Here is an 11880-nt window from a genome sequence, read left to right on the forward strand (position 1 = left end):
TCACAGAAGGGCTGTCCAACTCAATCACACTCCGGAGTCTCCCTAATTCCCTGCCAGAAAAAGCAGCACGGGTAGGCACAGCATGCTGAAAGTTCATGAGGAATGTTCACACTGAGCCTGGAGGTGCTTTCCCATAATCCTAGCAATTGGGAGATGAGGGAGGAGGACTGGACTTTAAGGTTGCCTTCCAATACACCAATAACAGCAGGGGTGGGGTCGTGCCTATAATCCCATACTCAGAAAGCTAATGGCTGTGAATTCCAGGCCAATCCCAAACTACAAAGCTAGTCTGGGCTAGGTACAAAGACTCTATCTTAAAAAAGAAACAAAATGCCAGCACTCGGGGGACAGAGGCAGGTGGATCTCTGTGAATTCCAGGCCAGCCTGGTCTACAAGAGTGAATTCCAGGATAGGAGCTACACAGAGAAACCCTGTCTCAAAAAACCAAAAATGAAAAAAGAAACAAAATCCATATAAATATTGAATCCACAGTTAAAAAAAAAATCTCCATTACCATTTTACAAATGCAGCACCATATGTTACATGACCAAAGGCATGCAATGGCAGAACCATACTCTAGCTCTGGGATCTAAACTCTGTTCTTTAGCAAGTCAAGGCAGATGTCCCTGTGCGCTCTCTCTCTCTCTCTCTCTCTCTCTCTCTCTCTCTCTCTCTCTCTCTCTCTCTCTCTCTAGATTTGTTTATTTATTACGTATACAGTGTTCTGCCTGGATGTATGCCTACAGGCCAGAAGAGGATACCAGATCTCATTACTGATGGTTGTGAGCCACCTTGTGGTTGCTGGAATTAAACTCAGAACCTCTGGAAAAGGAGCCAATGCTCTTAACCTCTGAGCCATCTCTCCAGCCACCCCTGCTCTCATCTTCAGTTTCTCCTAAGAAATACAAGGTCTTAGCCAGGAAGTGGTGGTGTACGCCTTTAATCCTAGCACTTGGGAGGCAGAGGCAGGCAGATCTCTGTGAGTTCGAGGCCAGCCTGATCTACGAAGCAAGTGCCAGGAGAGGCTCCAAAGTGCCAGGAGAGGCTACACTGAGAAGAAACCCTGTCTGGAAAAAAACAAACAAACAAAAGACAAAAACCAAAAAACAAGGTCTTTCCATTTCCCAGTCTTCAAGAAGGAAAGAAAGGCAACTCCAAACATTGCTCTTTATTTCTATCCTAACCCATCACTGGGAACAGAAGTGGGAATCAGGGACCTATCATCACATCCTAGGTGTGCCCTCTACTCACCATGAGGTTGTCTTCAGCCCAAAGAGATGGTCAGCTACTGCAGTGATGAGATGTTGCCCTAAGCAAGAACAAGAGACAGGAGCAAATTGAGAAGCCCAGTCCCTCGTCCCCATAACAACATAATCTCAGAAATTCCCACTGAAGGCCTGGCAAGCGTTTTAGATACTTTACTAGGACACAACCAGGGGCTGGGGGTCTAGCTCAGTGCTCATCTAGTGAGTGTGAGGCCCTAAGTCGATTTCTACCATTGAAAAGGCGGGGGAAGAGAGAGAAAGAAAGAGAGATCACCATGACAATTCTCCTGGCAGCTTCACAATGCTATTTCACAATTGGCCAAGGCACAGCAGCTCCTCCGAGACACCTGACAAAGGCTTACTGAACACCTACCTCATGCAGAATGCAGGGCTGGGTGTCAGAGAGGCAGCTGCACCCCTGACTGATGAGAGGGGAGAAGACGAGAAGAAAAGGAAGAGGAAGAATTAACCAGGACACATAAAAAACAGTCAAAGCCTCGAGGAGGAAGGAGGCAGGATCTGTGCCAGTGACATGTTCAAAATGATGGGTGCGGTGGGTGCAGGCAGCAAGCTATGGCAAGGCCCCGATGACGCTGGAGCACACACTGGAGCAGTGTACGAGGAATGCAGGCCCTCGTAAGGAGAGTGGCTTTCCACACAGAACTACAGGGAGATTTCTAAGAGCAATCGAGTGAGATGATCCGATTTCCTTTTTTTGAAGGACTGCTCTGAGGCTCAGGACATAGCTCTGTGACAGAGAGTGTGGCAAGCACAAGCAGGGCCCTGGGTTCAATCTCCAGCACAGCAAGAAAATAAAAGATTTCTCTATGGCATGAGGCTCTGGTTTTAATCCTTAATGGGAGGAAAGGAAGGCTGTTTGGGCTGTTGTACAGAAACAGAGGAGCAAGGAGCAAGATTGGATATGAGGAAATCAGCCAGAGGTCCACAGGGAGGATGGTGAGGGCTGGGACTAGGATGACTGTGGGGATTGAAGGAGAAAGATAACTGAGGATAAGTCAAGAGTCACTGTCTCCAAAGAGCCCAAGGAGATGATGATGGCCTTTCCATTTCATTTTGGAACATTATGAATCTGAAAACCCACAAGACATCCAGATAAAGACATCAAGCGGGAATATTCCTAACCAGCAGTAACTGAATGGGCACAGTGGCTCATGCCTGTATTGCAGTATTTAAGAGGTAAGTGGTCAGCCTGATCTACATACTAAGTTTTAGGCTAACCAAGGTTACATAGGAAAACCTTGTCCCCAAAAAAAAAAAAACAAGAAAGGGCTGGCAAGATGGCTCAATGAGTAAGGTGTTGCCAGTGGCCCTGAGATCGACCCCCAGGACCCATATGATTGAAAGAGAGAACTGATTCCCCTAAATTGTCCTCTGACCTCAACAGGCATAGTGTGACAGGTGCATACCTCCTCCCTCAAAAGATATATATATATATATATATATATAGAGAGAGAGAGAGATAGACAGATAGATAGATAGATAGATAGATAGATAGATAGATAGATAGATAGATATAGATATATTTAAAACAGAGAAAAAGCCAGGCAGTGGTGGTGCACGCCTATAATCCCAGTACTCAGAAGGCAGAGGCAGGCAGATTTCTGTGAGTTGGAGGCCAGCCTGGTCTACGGAGTGAGTTCCAGGACAGCCAAAACTGTTATACAAAGAAACCCTGTTGGCCGGGCGTTAGTGGTGCACGATTTTAATCCCAGCACTTGGGGAGGCAGAGGCAGGTAGATCTCTATGAGTTCAAGGGCAGCCTGGTCTCCATAGTGAGTGCCAGGTTAGGCTCCAAAGCTACACAGAGAAACCCTTGAAAAACAAAAACAAAAACAAAAACAAAAAATGGAGAAAAACAGGCCAATAGTTCTTAGAACTTTAATGTCCATGTTGTTTTCACACTTACCATATACTGCCTGAATCCAAGCTGGTTCTAAGTATATCCATCCCTTCTAAAAGGCCATCTCCTACAGAACTAAACCACTTCCCTCACTATGACACTGCTGCTCACAGCACGTCTCCCTGTATGTCCCCATCCTGTGGCCTTACCTGAATGCTGCTGCATGTGGTCAAATCGCCTCTCCCAGTCCACTCGGACCTGGACCTGGCTCCCAGGTGACAGAGGTGTCTGTGTGAAGTGGTCAGCCTGGGCCCCACGACGGGTCACTCTCAGCACAGAAATGTCATCGATGGTACCACGGTCGTCAGGCTGGTGGGGGAAAGGCAATCAATACTACGGCAGGTCTCACCCTACCAAGATGCAAAGACACTCTAAGGGGGGAAGCTCTCAGAGAGGCAGTCCCAGACACTGAGCTTCCTAGGGGAAGAGGAGACAATGCCAAGTGAGGTGGCCCACTTTGTTCTAAGACAGGGTTTCCTGTCCTCTTTTGGAACACCTGTATGTGTTGTCCTTTAGGGCAGAATAGCAGAATTAAAACAAAAAGAAGTACAGTATCGAAAATTCTAGAAAAACCCACAGACCCTTAATCCTCATTGTTGTCCCCTGAGATTATCTTTAATAGCCTCTAAAGGACCTGAAAGCTCCTGCCTTTAACCATTCAGTCCCAGCACCGATGCCAGAGTTAGATTCAATAATATTCATCACTTAGAAAAGTACCAAGTGCCAGCCGCTTATGAGGCACTGTGCCAACCAAATAACTCAGTGGAAATAAGACATAGATCACGCCACAGAAACTAAATCTAAAGAGACCCAATAGTTTTGAGGAATCTGGGAAGACTGAAGGAAGTGATGTAATATGACAGTTTCAGGGCTGATAAGATGGCTCAGAGGTTAAAGACACTTGCTACCAAGTCTGAAAATGGGAGTTTGATCCCTGGGACCTGAGAAGGAAGAGATAACCAACCCCGAGGCCCTCTGAACTAGCCTCAATCACTTTCCAGGGCTATCTCCAACCTGTTCTCAACATGAACCACAGGCTCTGGTACGACTGCACTATTTTATTTACAGTCAGATTTAGTGGATTCTGTCAGGTTGCCCTACCCTTGCTTATGCTATCAACCTGGCTAGCTCTTATGATACCCCTTGTGGTATCCCTATCTCCTTTTTGTACAACACTGTAGTCAGGCTCTCCATCAGGCTCTGAAGGCCATTCCCCTCTTCTGAACTCTCCCCACATCTTTCTCAGGCCCTGTAAAATACTCTGCATTAATTACTACCTCAGGGCCTGAATTATTCTGTCGGCCTGAAATCTTTCTCTTGCCCCAGAGCCACTAAACAGCTACAGTGGCTCACCCCTTCGGTTCAGAGACATCTGTACCAAGTAGTCTACCGCCACGCTTTCCCTTTACCCAGCGTTATTTCTAGTGACGTTATTATTACACCTAGCATACAAAATTGTCTGCAGTGAGCATCCCATGCACTCAGAGGCACTGTCTTGCTCACCCTTTATCTTCAGCGCCTGGAATGTGACACGCGTGTGTCACAACCACATAAGCATTTGCTGAGTGGAGGCAATGAAGTGATCAATCCGTGCGCTTTATTGAGGCTAAGAAGGGGCGAACGCGTTTTCTGCAGGAGCTAATAGGAATGTGGGGGTCCCTGGGAGGGGGTCAGGCTGAGGCTGCTCCTGGTACCTGGCCCCCGCCCTCGGGGAAAAGCGGCGTATCTTCCAGAACCACATGGAAACCGCTCAGCACTTCTTTTTTGCCGCCGCTCGCGTCCGTCTGCAGCTCGGCCGGGCTGCAGGAGACCACGGTGGTGGTGAACTGGGGAGAGAGAGGGAGGCGAGTGTGAGCCTTCTTGGGCCGAGACTGCAGCCTGCCCTCGCCCTCCCTCCCGGGGGCACTCTCGGTCTCGGGACCCTCGCCCTGCAGGCCGCACCTCCCGTGCGTAGCTATCGCGCTGACACAGGAACGCCATAGCGGTCTCCTAGGCCCCTGGAGACTCTCTTGCGTGCGCAGAAATGCCGGGCGCGGGACGGAAAGCGACCTGGGACAAACTGTCTTGTTTCTGCGCAAACGTGAAAACGTAAAGGGGCGGGGTTTGGTTAAATTTGCTGAAACTGATAATTGCAGGTGTTCTCTGTTGTTGTTTTTTTTTTTTTTTTTTTTTTTTTTTGGTTTTTCCAGACTCTCTGTTGTTTTGTTACTGTTTTAAGACTGGAACGAAATTCACAACTCGATCCGAACTTTCTTCAACTAGCTCTTGGGGCCGTGTAATTTGGACTTCGGGGGTGGAAATAAGAGGGATTGGACAGAAACAAGCAAGGCATGTATGTTCATATTTTATTTAAAGCCAACATCCAGCCGGGCGGTGGTGGCTCGCGCCTTTAAACCAACATCCATAATATTTCATCGTGTAACTGTTTTTTTAATTATAGGGGAGAAATTTAACACACAAACCTCATAAATCTATGATTTATGATAATTTGGATTTTTAAAAACATTTTATTTTTATTCGTGTGTCACAGAGATGTACAGGAAGCTAAGGGTCTGGGGGTGACAGGGATCTATCTGGGTGAGATGAAATCCCCTGGCTTGAATATGAGCCTGCCCAGCAACAGCTTCCCACTGCAAAAGGGGCCAGAATCTCTGGCTTCCCAGAGAGATGGAAAAGTAAAAGAAGGAAAGAGATGGCATCACTCCTAGAATTTATTGTAATCTCTTTCTTCTTTGGCCTTTTCTTTACCATATATATATACATGTGTCAAAAAACAAAAACAAAAACAAAAAAACAACCAAGCCCCAGCATCCCAAGCACAGATTCTTACTCAAATCAATAGGAAGTCAGAAGCCCCAGCAGACAACCCCTCTGATGCAGGACCACACTGGAGAGACCAGGAGGAAGACCTACTGTGTGAAGAGGGACCCTTAAGAAAGAGCTTCTGGCTGGGCAGTGGTGGTGCTCACCTTTAATCCCAGCACTCAGGAAGCTGGGGCAGGTGGATCTCTGTGAATTTGAGGACAACCTGGTCTACAGATTGTCCTGAGTTCCAGGACAGCCAGGACTACATACTGAGATCCTGTCTTGAAAAAACAAGAAAGAAAAAAGGAAAGAAATAAAGAAAGCAAGCTTCTGGAAAAGGTCAGAGGTTTCAGTGAGTCCTGATGTATGACAAAATATTCGATGAAGGACCATCACAGCTTTTTCCACAGAACAGAAGGTAGCTACAAGCCTTCTTCTCCCCAGCTCTAGCCATCACAGAAAGCTAATTAGTTGTTGCATCCTCATTGTCAGACTCATCCTGAAAAGGGAAGACAAAGCGCCTGTCATTGACCTTCAATGATGCTGCCCACCCACCCCATCCCCCAGCCCTACTCTGCTAAAATCCTAAGTCACATATCTTAGGAAGCTAAGACCAAAGGAGTCTAACTGTGGGTAATGAGCTGAACCACCAGGAGTTTCAAGTGGTGTTATTGCTCCTTCAGGTGGCAAAGACACTCATCAGAGCCAGGTTTGTTCTAGGAGGAGGAAGGGGGAGGCTTAAAGAACACTCAACCTCATGTGTCAGATTCAGACTTGGTTAACCTGCAGAGAACTACTGTGTGCTAGGGAATGGAATACACATTCCTACATATCTGTGGTTTTGTTCTTCTATTCCTTTTTGGAGGATGGACCCCATGCATGGTGGGAAGGCACTCTTCCACTGTGCTGTTTCCAGCTCTAATGTGCTCTCTCTAAAGGCTGGAAGATCTAGGGAAGGTGTTACTTACATCCAGATCATCCATGGCAGGAGGAGGTCTCTTAGTGCTGACCTTGTTCAAAAGCTAATGGGAAGAGAGAAACAGTCACAGAGATGAGGGGTGAGGGAAGAGAAGTCTGGATATTAGTAGAGACAGGAGAATGGCCCCAGACCCAGCCATTAATTGGAGAGAAGTCAATTGATACTTTTTTTTTTTTAGATGATTCCCTTTCTTAAAAGTTAATTTCATTAATCCCAGCACTCGGGAGGCAGAGACAGGCGGACCTCTGGAGTTCGAGAGTTCTCTGGATCTTGGAAGTTCGAGACCAGCCTGGTTTACAAGAGCTAGTTACAGGACAGCCTCCAAAGCCACAGAGAAACCCTGTCTCAAAAAAAAAAAAAAAAGAAAAGAAAAGAAAAACAGAACAAAACAAATAAATAAAGTGGTATGGTATTACAGGCCTATAACCCTGGCACTCAGTCTGAGGCAAGAGGATCAAAAGTTCAAGATTAGCTTCAGCTACATAAGGAGACCCTGCTGGGCCAGGCAGTGGCATCTAACACTTAAAGACAGGCAGATCTCTGTGAGTTCAAGGCCAGCCTGGTCTCAGAGTGAGTTCCAGGATAGGGCTGTTATGAAGAGAATCCCTGTCTCAAAGAAACACACACACACACACACAAGAACGGAGAGAGAGATCCTCTCCCACAAAAGAAAAATAAGTTAATTTAGACACTCAGAGAGCACCCTCCTTATCAATCCAAGTCAGGGCACTGCTAGTCCTTTAACATTCTGAACTAAGGAGTTTCTGATTTTCTAAAACTAAATCACACATGGCAGGTGTTGTTTATCAGGAAGCAGTGATTTATAACATGAATTTTATACCGATTAGTATTAGATTCCCATGAATTTTTCTAGCTTAGGAGAAGAAAAACACAAAGAATCATAGAAGGGAACAAGAATTATAGCCTGATGGTGGTAGTGGTACACTCCTTCAATACCAGCACACACACACACACACACACACACACACACACACACACACACACACACACAGAGAGAGAGAGAGAGAGAGAGAGAGAGAGAGAGAGAGAGAGAGAGAGAGAATTATAGAGTGGTGGGAGAGGGGAGAGGTTTATTACATTTTAATGGAATTTGGACTGGAGAGATGGCTCAGCCCTTAAAGGCTAGACTCACAAACAAAAACTTTTTTTTTTTTTTTTTTGGTTTTTCGAGACAGGGTTTGTCCAGGAGGCTGTCCTGGAACTAGCTCTTGCAGACCAGGGTGGCCTACGAACTCACAGAGATCTGCCTGCTTCTGCCTCCCGAGTGCTGGGATTAAAGGAGTGTGCCACCAATGCCCGGCAACATTTTTTCAGAATGCAGGCACTACTTGCAATCAGTAAACAAAGCTGTGTGAAATTTTACTAATATGGGCTGGCAAGATGGCTCAGTATGAATAGGCACCTGCTGCCAAGCCTAATTACATGAGTTCAATCCCTGGGTCCCACAGGTTAGAAATAGAAAACAGACACCCAAAGTTGTCTTCGCATTTCCACATTGTTTCAGTGACATGTGTGCATCTGTCCCTCCCAAATAAATAAATAAAATGTGTTGTCTTTTTTTTTTTTTTTTAAGATGGCTCAGCAGCTAAGAGTACTAGCTTCCCTTCTAGAGGATTCAAATTTGGTTTGCAACACCCACATCAGACAATTCACAACCACCTGTAACTCCAGCTCCAAGGGATCCAACACACATGCATACACAAAAATAAAAATAACAACAGTGGGCACCGTGGAACACACCTTTAATCCCAGTACTAGGAAGGCAGAGGCAAGTGTGTATCTGTGAGTTTCAGGCCAGCCTGGTCTATGTAGCAAGTTCCAAACCACCGAAAGCTATATATAGTTAAGACCCTGTTCTCAAAAATAAAATAATCTTTAATTTTTCTCTTTGGAATTTCACTAATACTGATTTCATTTCTGCTAAATAAACAAAGAATAACATATACTGCATATCAGCATTAGTGAGTGGCCTGCTTAGGGAGTTTCAATACACACCCCCATCCCCTTACCCCCCCACCCCCGCCTGGCCTTGATGATTCCCTAGACCTGTGTGTGCGGCAGACACAGAAGGACTGAGATGGGCGCGGGGCGCTGTCTCATACCTCTGCGTAATGCTCCACTTGGGCCAGCTCCACTTCATCATCTCCTTCCCAGTCTCTCCAGTTATCAAAGTCCACAGAGAGCCACACGGGCTGCAAGAGGAGGCACAGGTGTCCCGGGCAGGAAGGACAGAAGCAAGAGTACATGGAAAGAGTCGGGACATGGGCCTAGTGGGAGGCCTCAGAGGGAGAGGTCAGTGGGGTACAGGCTTCCCACATGCACCCCTTTTGGCCAACCTGCCCCCCAGGCTGCATCCACAAATGTCCACCACCATCAGTGCCAAACATGATGCCAGGAACAGCAAGGTCTGAAAAAGCAGAGTTCTCTCCTCCAAGGGCTGCTGGACAGGGAACTCAAAGCCTCCTAGGACTCAACTAAGCAAGACAGGCAAGCTGCAGTCCCTAGAGTCGGAGGCAAACTTTGTTGTGGGATATTTGTACACCGTGTGAAAATGTATGGCTGTGATTGGTGTAATAAAAAGCTGAAAGGCCAATACCTAGACGGGAGGTATTGGCAGGACTTCAGAGCAGAGAGGGAACTCTGGGAAGAAGGTGGAGTCAAGGGCCAGCTGTGGAGGAAGCACTTCGGCAGTACAGAGAGATGAGGGTAATGAGCAATGGGACAGAACATAGATTAAAATAAATGGGTTAGGGCTGGAGAGATGGCTCAGAGGTTAAGAGCACTGACTGCTCTTCCAGAGGTCCTGAGTTCAATTCCCAGCAACCACATGGTGGCTCACAACCATCCCTTATGAGATCTTGTGCCCTGTTCTGGTGTGCAGACATACATGGAAGCAGAATGTTGTATACATAGTAAATAAATAAATAAATAAGAGGAAAAAATTTAAAAAAATAAAATAAATGGGTTAATTTAAGTTATAAGAGCTAGTGGGTCGGGAGGCAGAGGCAAGCAGATCTCTGTGAGTTCCAGACCAGCCTGGTCTATGAGAGCGAGTTCCAGCACAGCCTCCACAGCCACAGAGAAACCCTGCCTTGAAACCCTCCCCCCCAAAAAAAGAGCTAATTGAACAAGCCTAAACTAAGGCCGAGCTTTCATAATTAATAATAAGTCTCCATGTCATTATCTGTGAGCTAGTGGCCCAAAGAAAAATCTGACTACAAATGGCTAGGATCATATCCCAAAGTGCCCACATTTAAAGCCAGGTGTAATGCTGCAGATCTCTGTGAGTTCAAGACCAACCTGGTCTACAGACTGAGTTCTAGGACAACCTCCAAAGCCACACAGAGAAACCCTGTCTGGAAAAAACAAAACAAACAAACAAAAAAAGCCTGTCTCAAAAACAAAAAGAAAAACATGAACAAAAAACCAAACAAACAAAAAAACCCCACTTCCTCCAATGAACCCTGTTTGATGCAATCCAGACTAGGTGGAAATCTCAGAATATTTAGGACCCAGGTGACTCACTGAATGCTGACTTGAAGGAAGGCAAACCCAAATCCAGATGCAACTCTAGTGCCTGGGTACCCAGAGAGAGTGCACAGATAGAGCACAGAAGTAGCAGACCCCTCCCCACACACTCACCTTGATATCCTCCTTGGTGAGCCGCGGCCAAGCCACCTTCTCCTTCCATTTCCTCACAAAGCAAGTAATAGAGCGACCAGAGCGCTTATCCTGGGAGTCCTGTCAGACAGCTTCAGTCTTAGACACGGTTTTAGGGTAAACCCCCAGTTTCCTTGGCTTGGCCAGCCTTTCTGTGCAGACCTGACTATCCTTATCCTGCCCTCACCTTGGAGTTCACCTTGGCATAGAACTCAATCTCGTTGTACAGTTCCACTCCATCACCGTTCCTGCAGCTAAAGAAACAGTAAGGCTGGGGTATAGGACGAGTGAGAGACACCAGGCCCTTCCCGAGGGGAAGGCCACTACCTGAACACAACGCGGTGATCCTCGATGAGCACACTCACGTCGGTGCTGTCCTCAACACAAAACTCCATGAAAACATACTTGGGTCTGTCGTACCACAGGGTCCGGGCGTGCTGCCTGAAGAGGGCGGAGGTGGGGCTTGGAGGGGTGGGCAAGACTGAAGGCGATAAGGAGAGGCAGAGGGAGGAGACCACACGGTCGAATGTGGTGGCACCGAACCAGACGGAGGGGAGTGGGTGGCGTGGGTGGAAGGGCGAGAATGGATCCGGAAAGACAAGGGAAGTAGGAAGGTACGCTCAGTTCACACTACCCCTCTCTCTCATCCACAGTCACAGAGACCTGGAGTCCCGGGCTCCGATGGATCTGGGCAGAATCAGCAGCTTCTACAAGATGTGGGGCAGGGAATCTTCAGGGAGAGAAGGACAAGGGAGTAGGTTGTACGATGGTGGCCTGAAACTCACCGTTCCATGGTGGCTCCAGTTGCCCTGTGGCTTTTGGAGTCCCAGACAAGGGCCTCTATCTTTAGATCCTAGGGACGCCCCTGGCAGCTGCCTCTCCTTATATGGCAGGGGTGAGGAAGGGGAGGGTGGCTTGACAGCAAGAGTGATCTGCGCTCCAGAGGGACTCTGGGAGCGTTCACTGCACCCTTTCACCTCTCGGGGGTCTCCAGAAACATACGGATCAGGAGTACATTTACCCTCTACGATCAGGGAAAGGGCTACCCTAGACCCTATAGGCGGGAAATTACTTGTCCTCGTCCTCGTCCGTTTGTTCCTCCAACGCAAAGTACTCGTGTGTCTAATTCGCAGTAGGCACCAAAGTCGTCTCGAGGGGGCGGGCCCTCGGGAGACTGGAGGCGCGCAGGCCCCGCCCACCGCCCCTCCGGGCTTCCCGGCCGGCGCCCC

General features: G+C 47.5%; 2 protein-coding genes across 13 annotated transcripts in view; both read right to left on the bottom strand.

Moving 5' to 3' along the window:
- LOC100752322 (alanyl-tRNA editing protein Aarsd1) overlaps nt 1–5279 on the bottom strand; it is a 10137-nt gene extending 4858 nt beyond the window's left edge. The window contains exons 1-5 of the mRNA XM_027428069.2: nt 5128–5279; nt 4881–5012; nt 3336–3495; nt 1252–1309; nt 1–50 (exon numbers count right to left, since the gene is read on the bottom strand). The exon at nt 1–50 is cut by the window's left edge and continues 107 nt beyond it. Of these exons, the coding sequence (XP_027283870.1) occupies nt 1–50; nt 1252–1309; nt 3336–3495; nt 4881–5012; nt 5128–5166 (439 nt within the window). The 5' untranslated portion in view covers nt 5167–5279. The remainder of the gene's footprint in view (nt 51–1251; nt 1310–3335; nt 3496–4880; nt 5013–5127) is intronic.
- Nucleotides 5280–5519: 240 nt separating this feature from the next.
- Ptges3l (prostaglandin E synthase 3 like) lies at nt 5520–11831 on the bottom strand. Of its 12 annotated transcripts, none has more exons than XM_035448231.1 (8): nt 11724–11831; nt 11315–11381; nt 10979–11092; nt 10839–10899; nt 10634–10732; nt 9094–9183; nt 6960–7013; nt 5520–6490 (listed from the first exon to the last, which is right to left on the bottom strand). In XM_035448231.1, exons 3-8 carry the CDS (start codon nt 11044–11046, stop codon nt 6455–6457), a joined length of 408 nt encoding a protein of 135 aa, XP_035304122.1. In that variant the 5' UTR covers nt 11047–11092; nt 11315–11381; nt 11724–11831; the 3' UTR covers nt 5520–6454. The 12 variants fall into 12 exon arrangements, with proteins under 12 accessions (XP_035304122.1, XP_027283882.1, XP_027283883.1 ...); XM_027428081.2 differs by having other exon boundaries at nt 10839–10905; XM_027428082.2 differs by having other exon boundaries at nt 10839–10905; nt 11286–11381.
- Nucleotides 11832–11880: the final 49 nt, after the last annotated feature.

The sequence above is a fragment of the Cricetulus griseus genome, chromosome 7 (assembly GCF_003668045.3).
Source record: "Cricetulus griseus strain 17A/GY chromosome 7, alternate assembly CriGri-PICRH-1.0, whole genome shotgun sequence".
Taxonomy (NCBI): domain Eukaryota; kingdom Metazoa; phylum Chordata; class Mammalia; order Rodentia; family Cricetidae; genus Cricetulus; species Cricetulus griseus.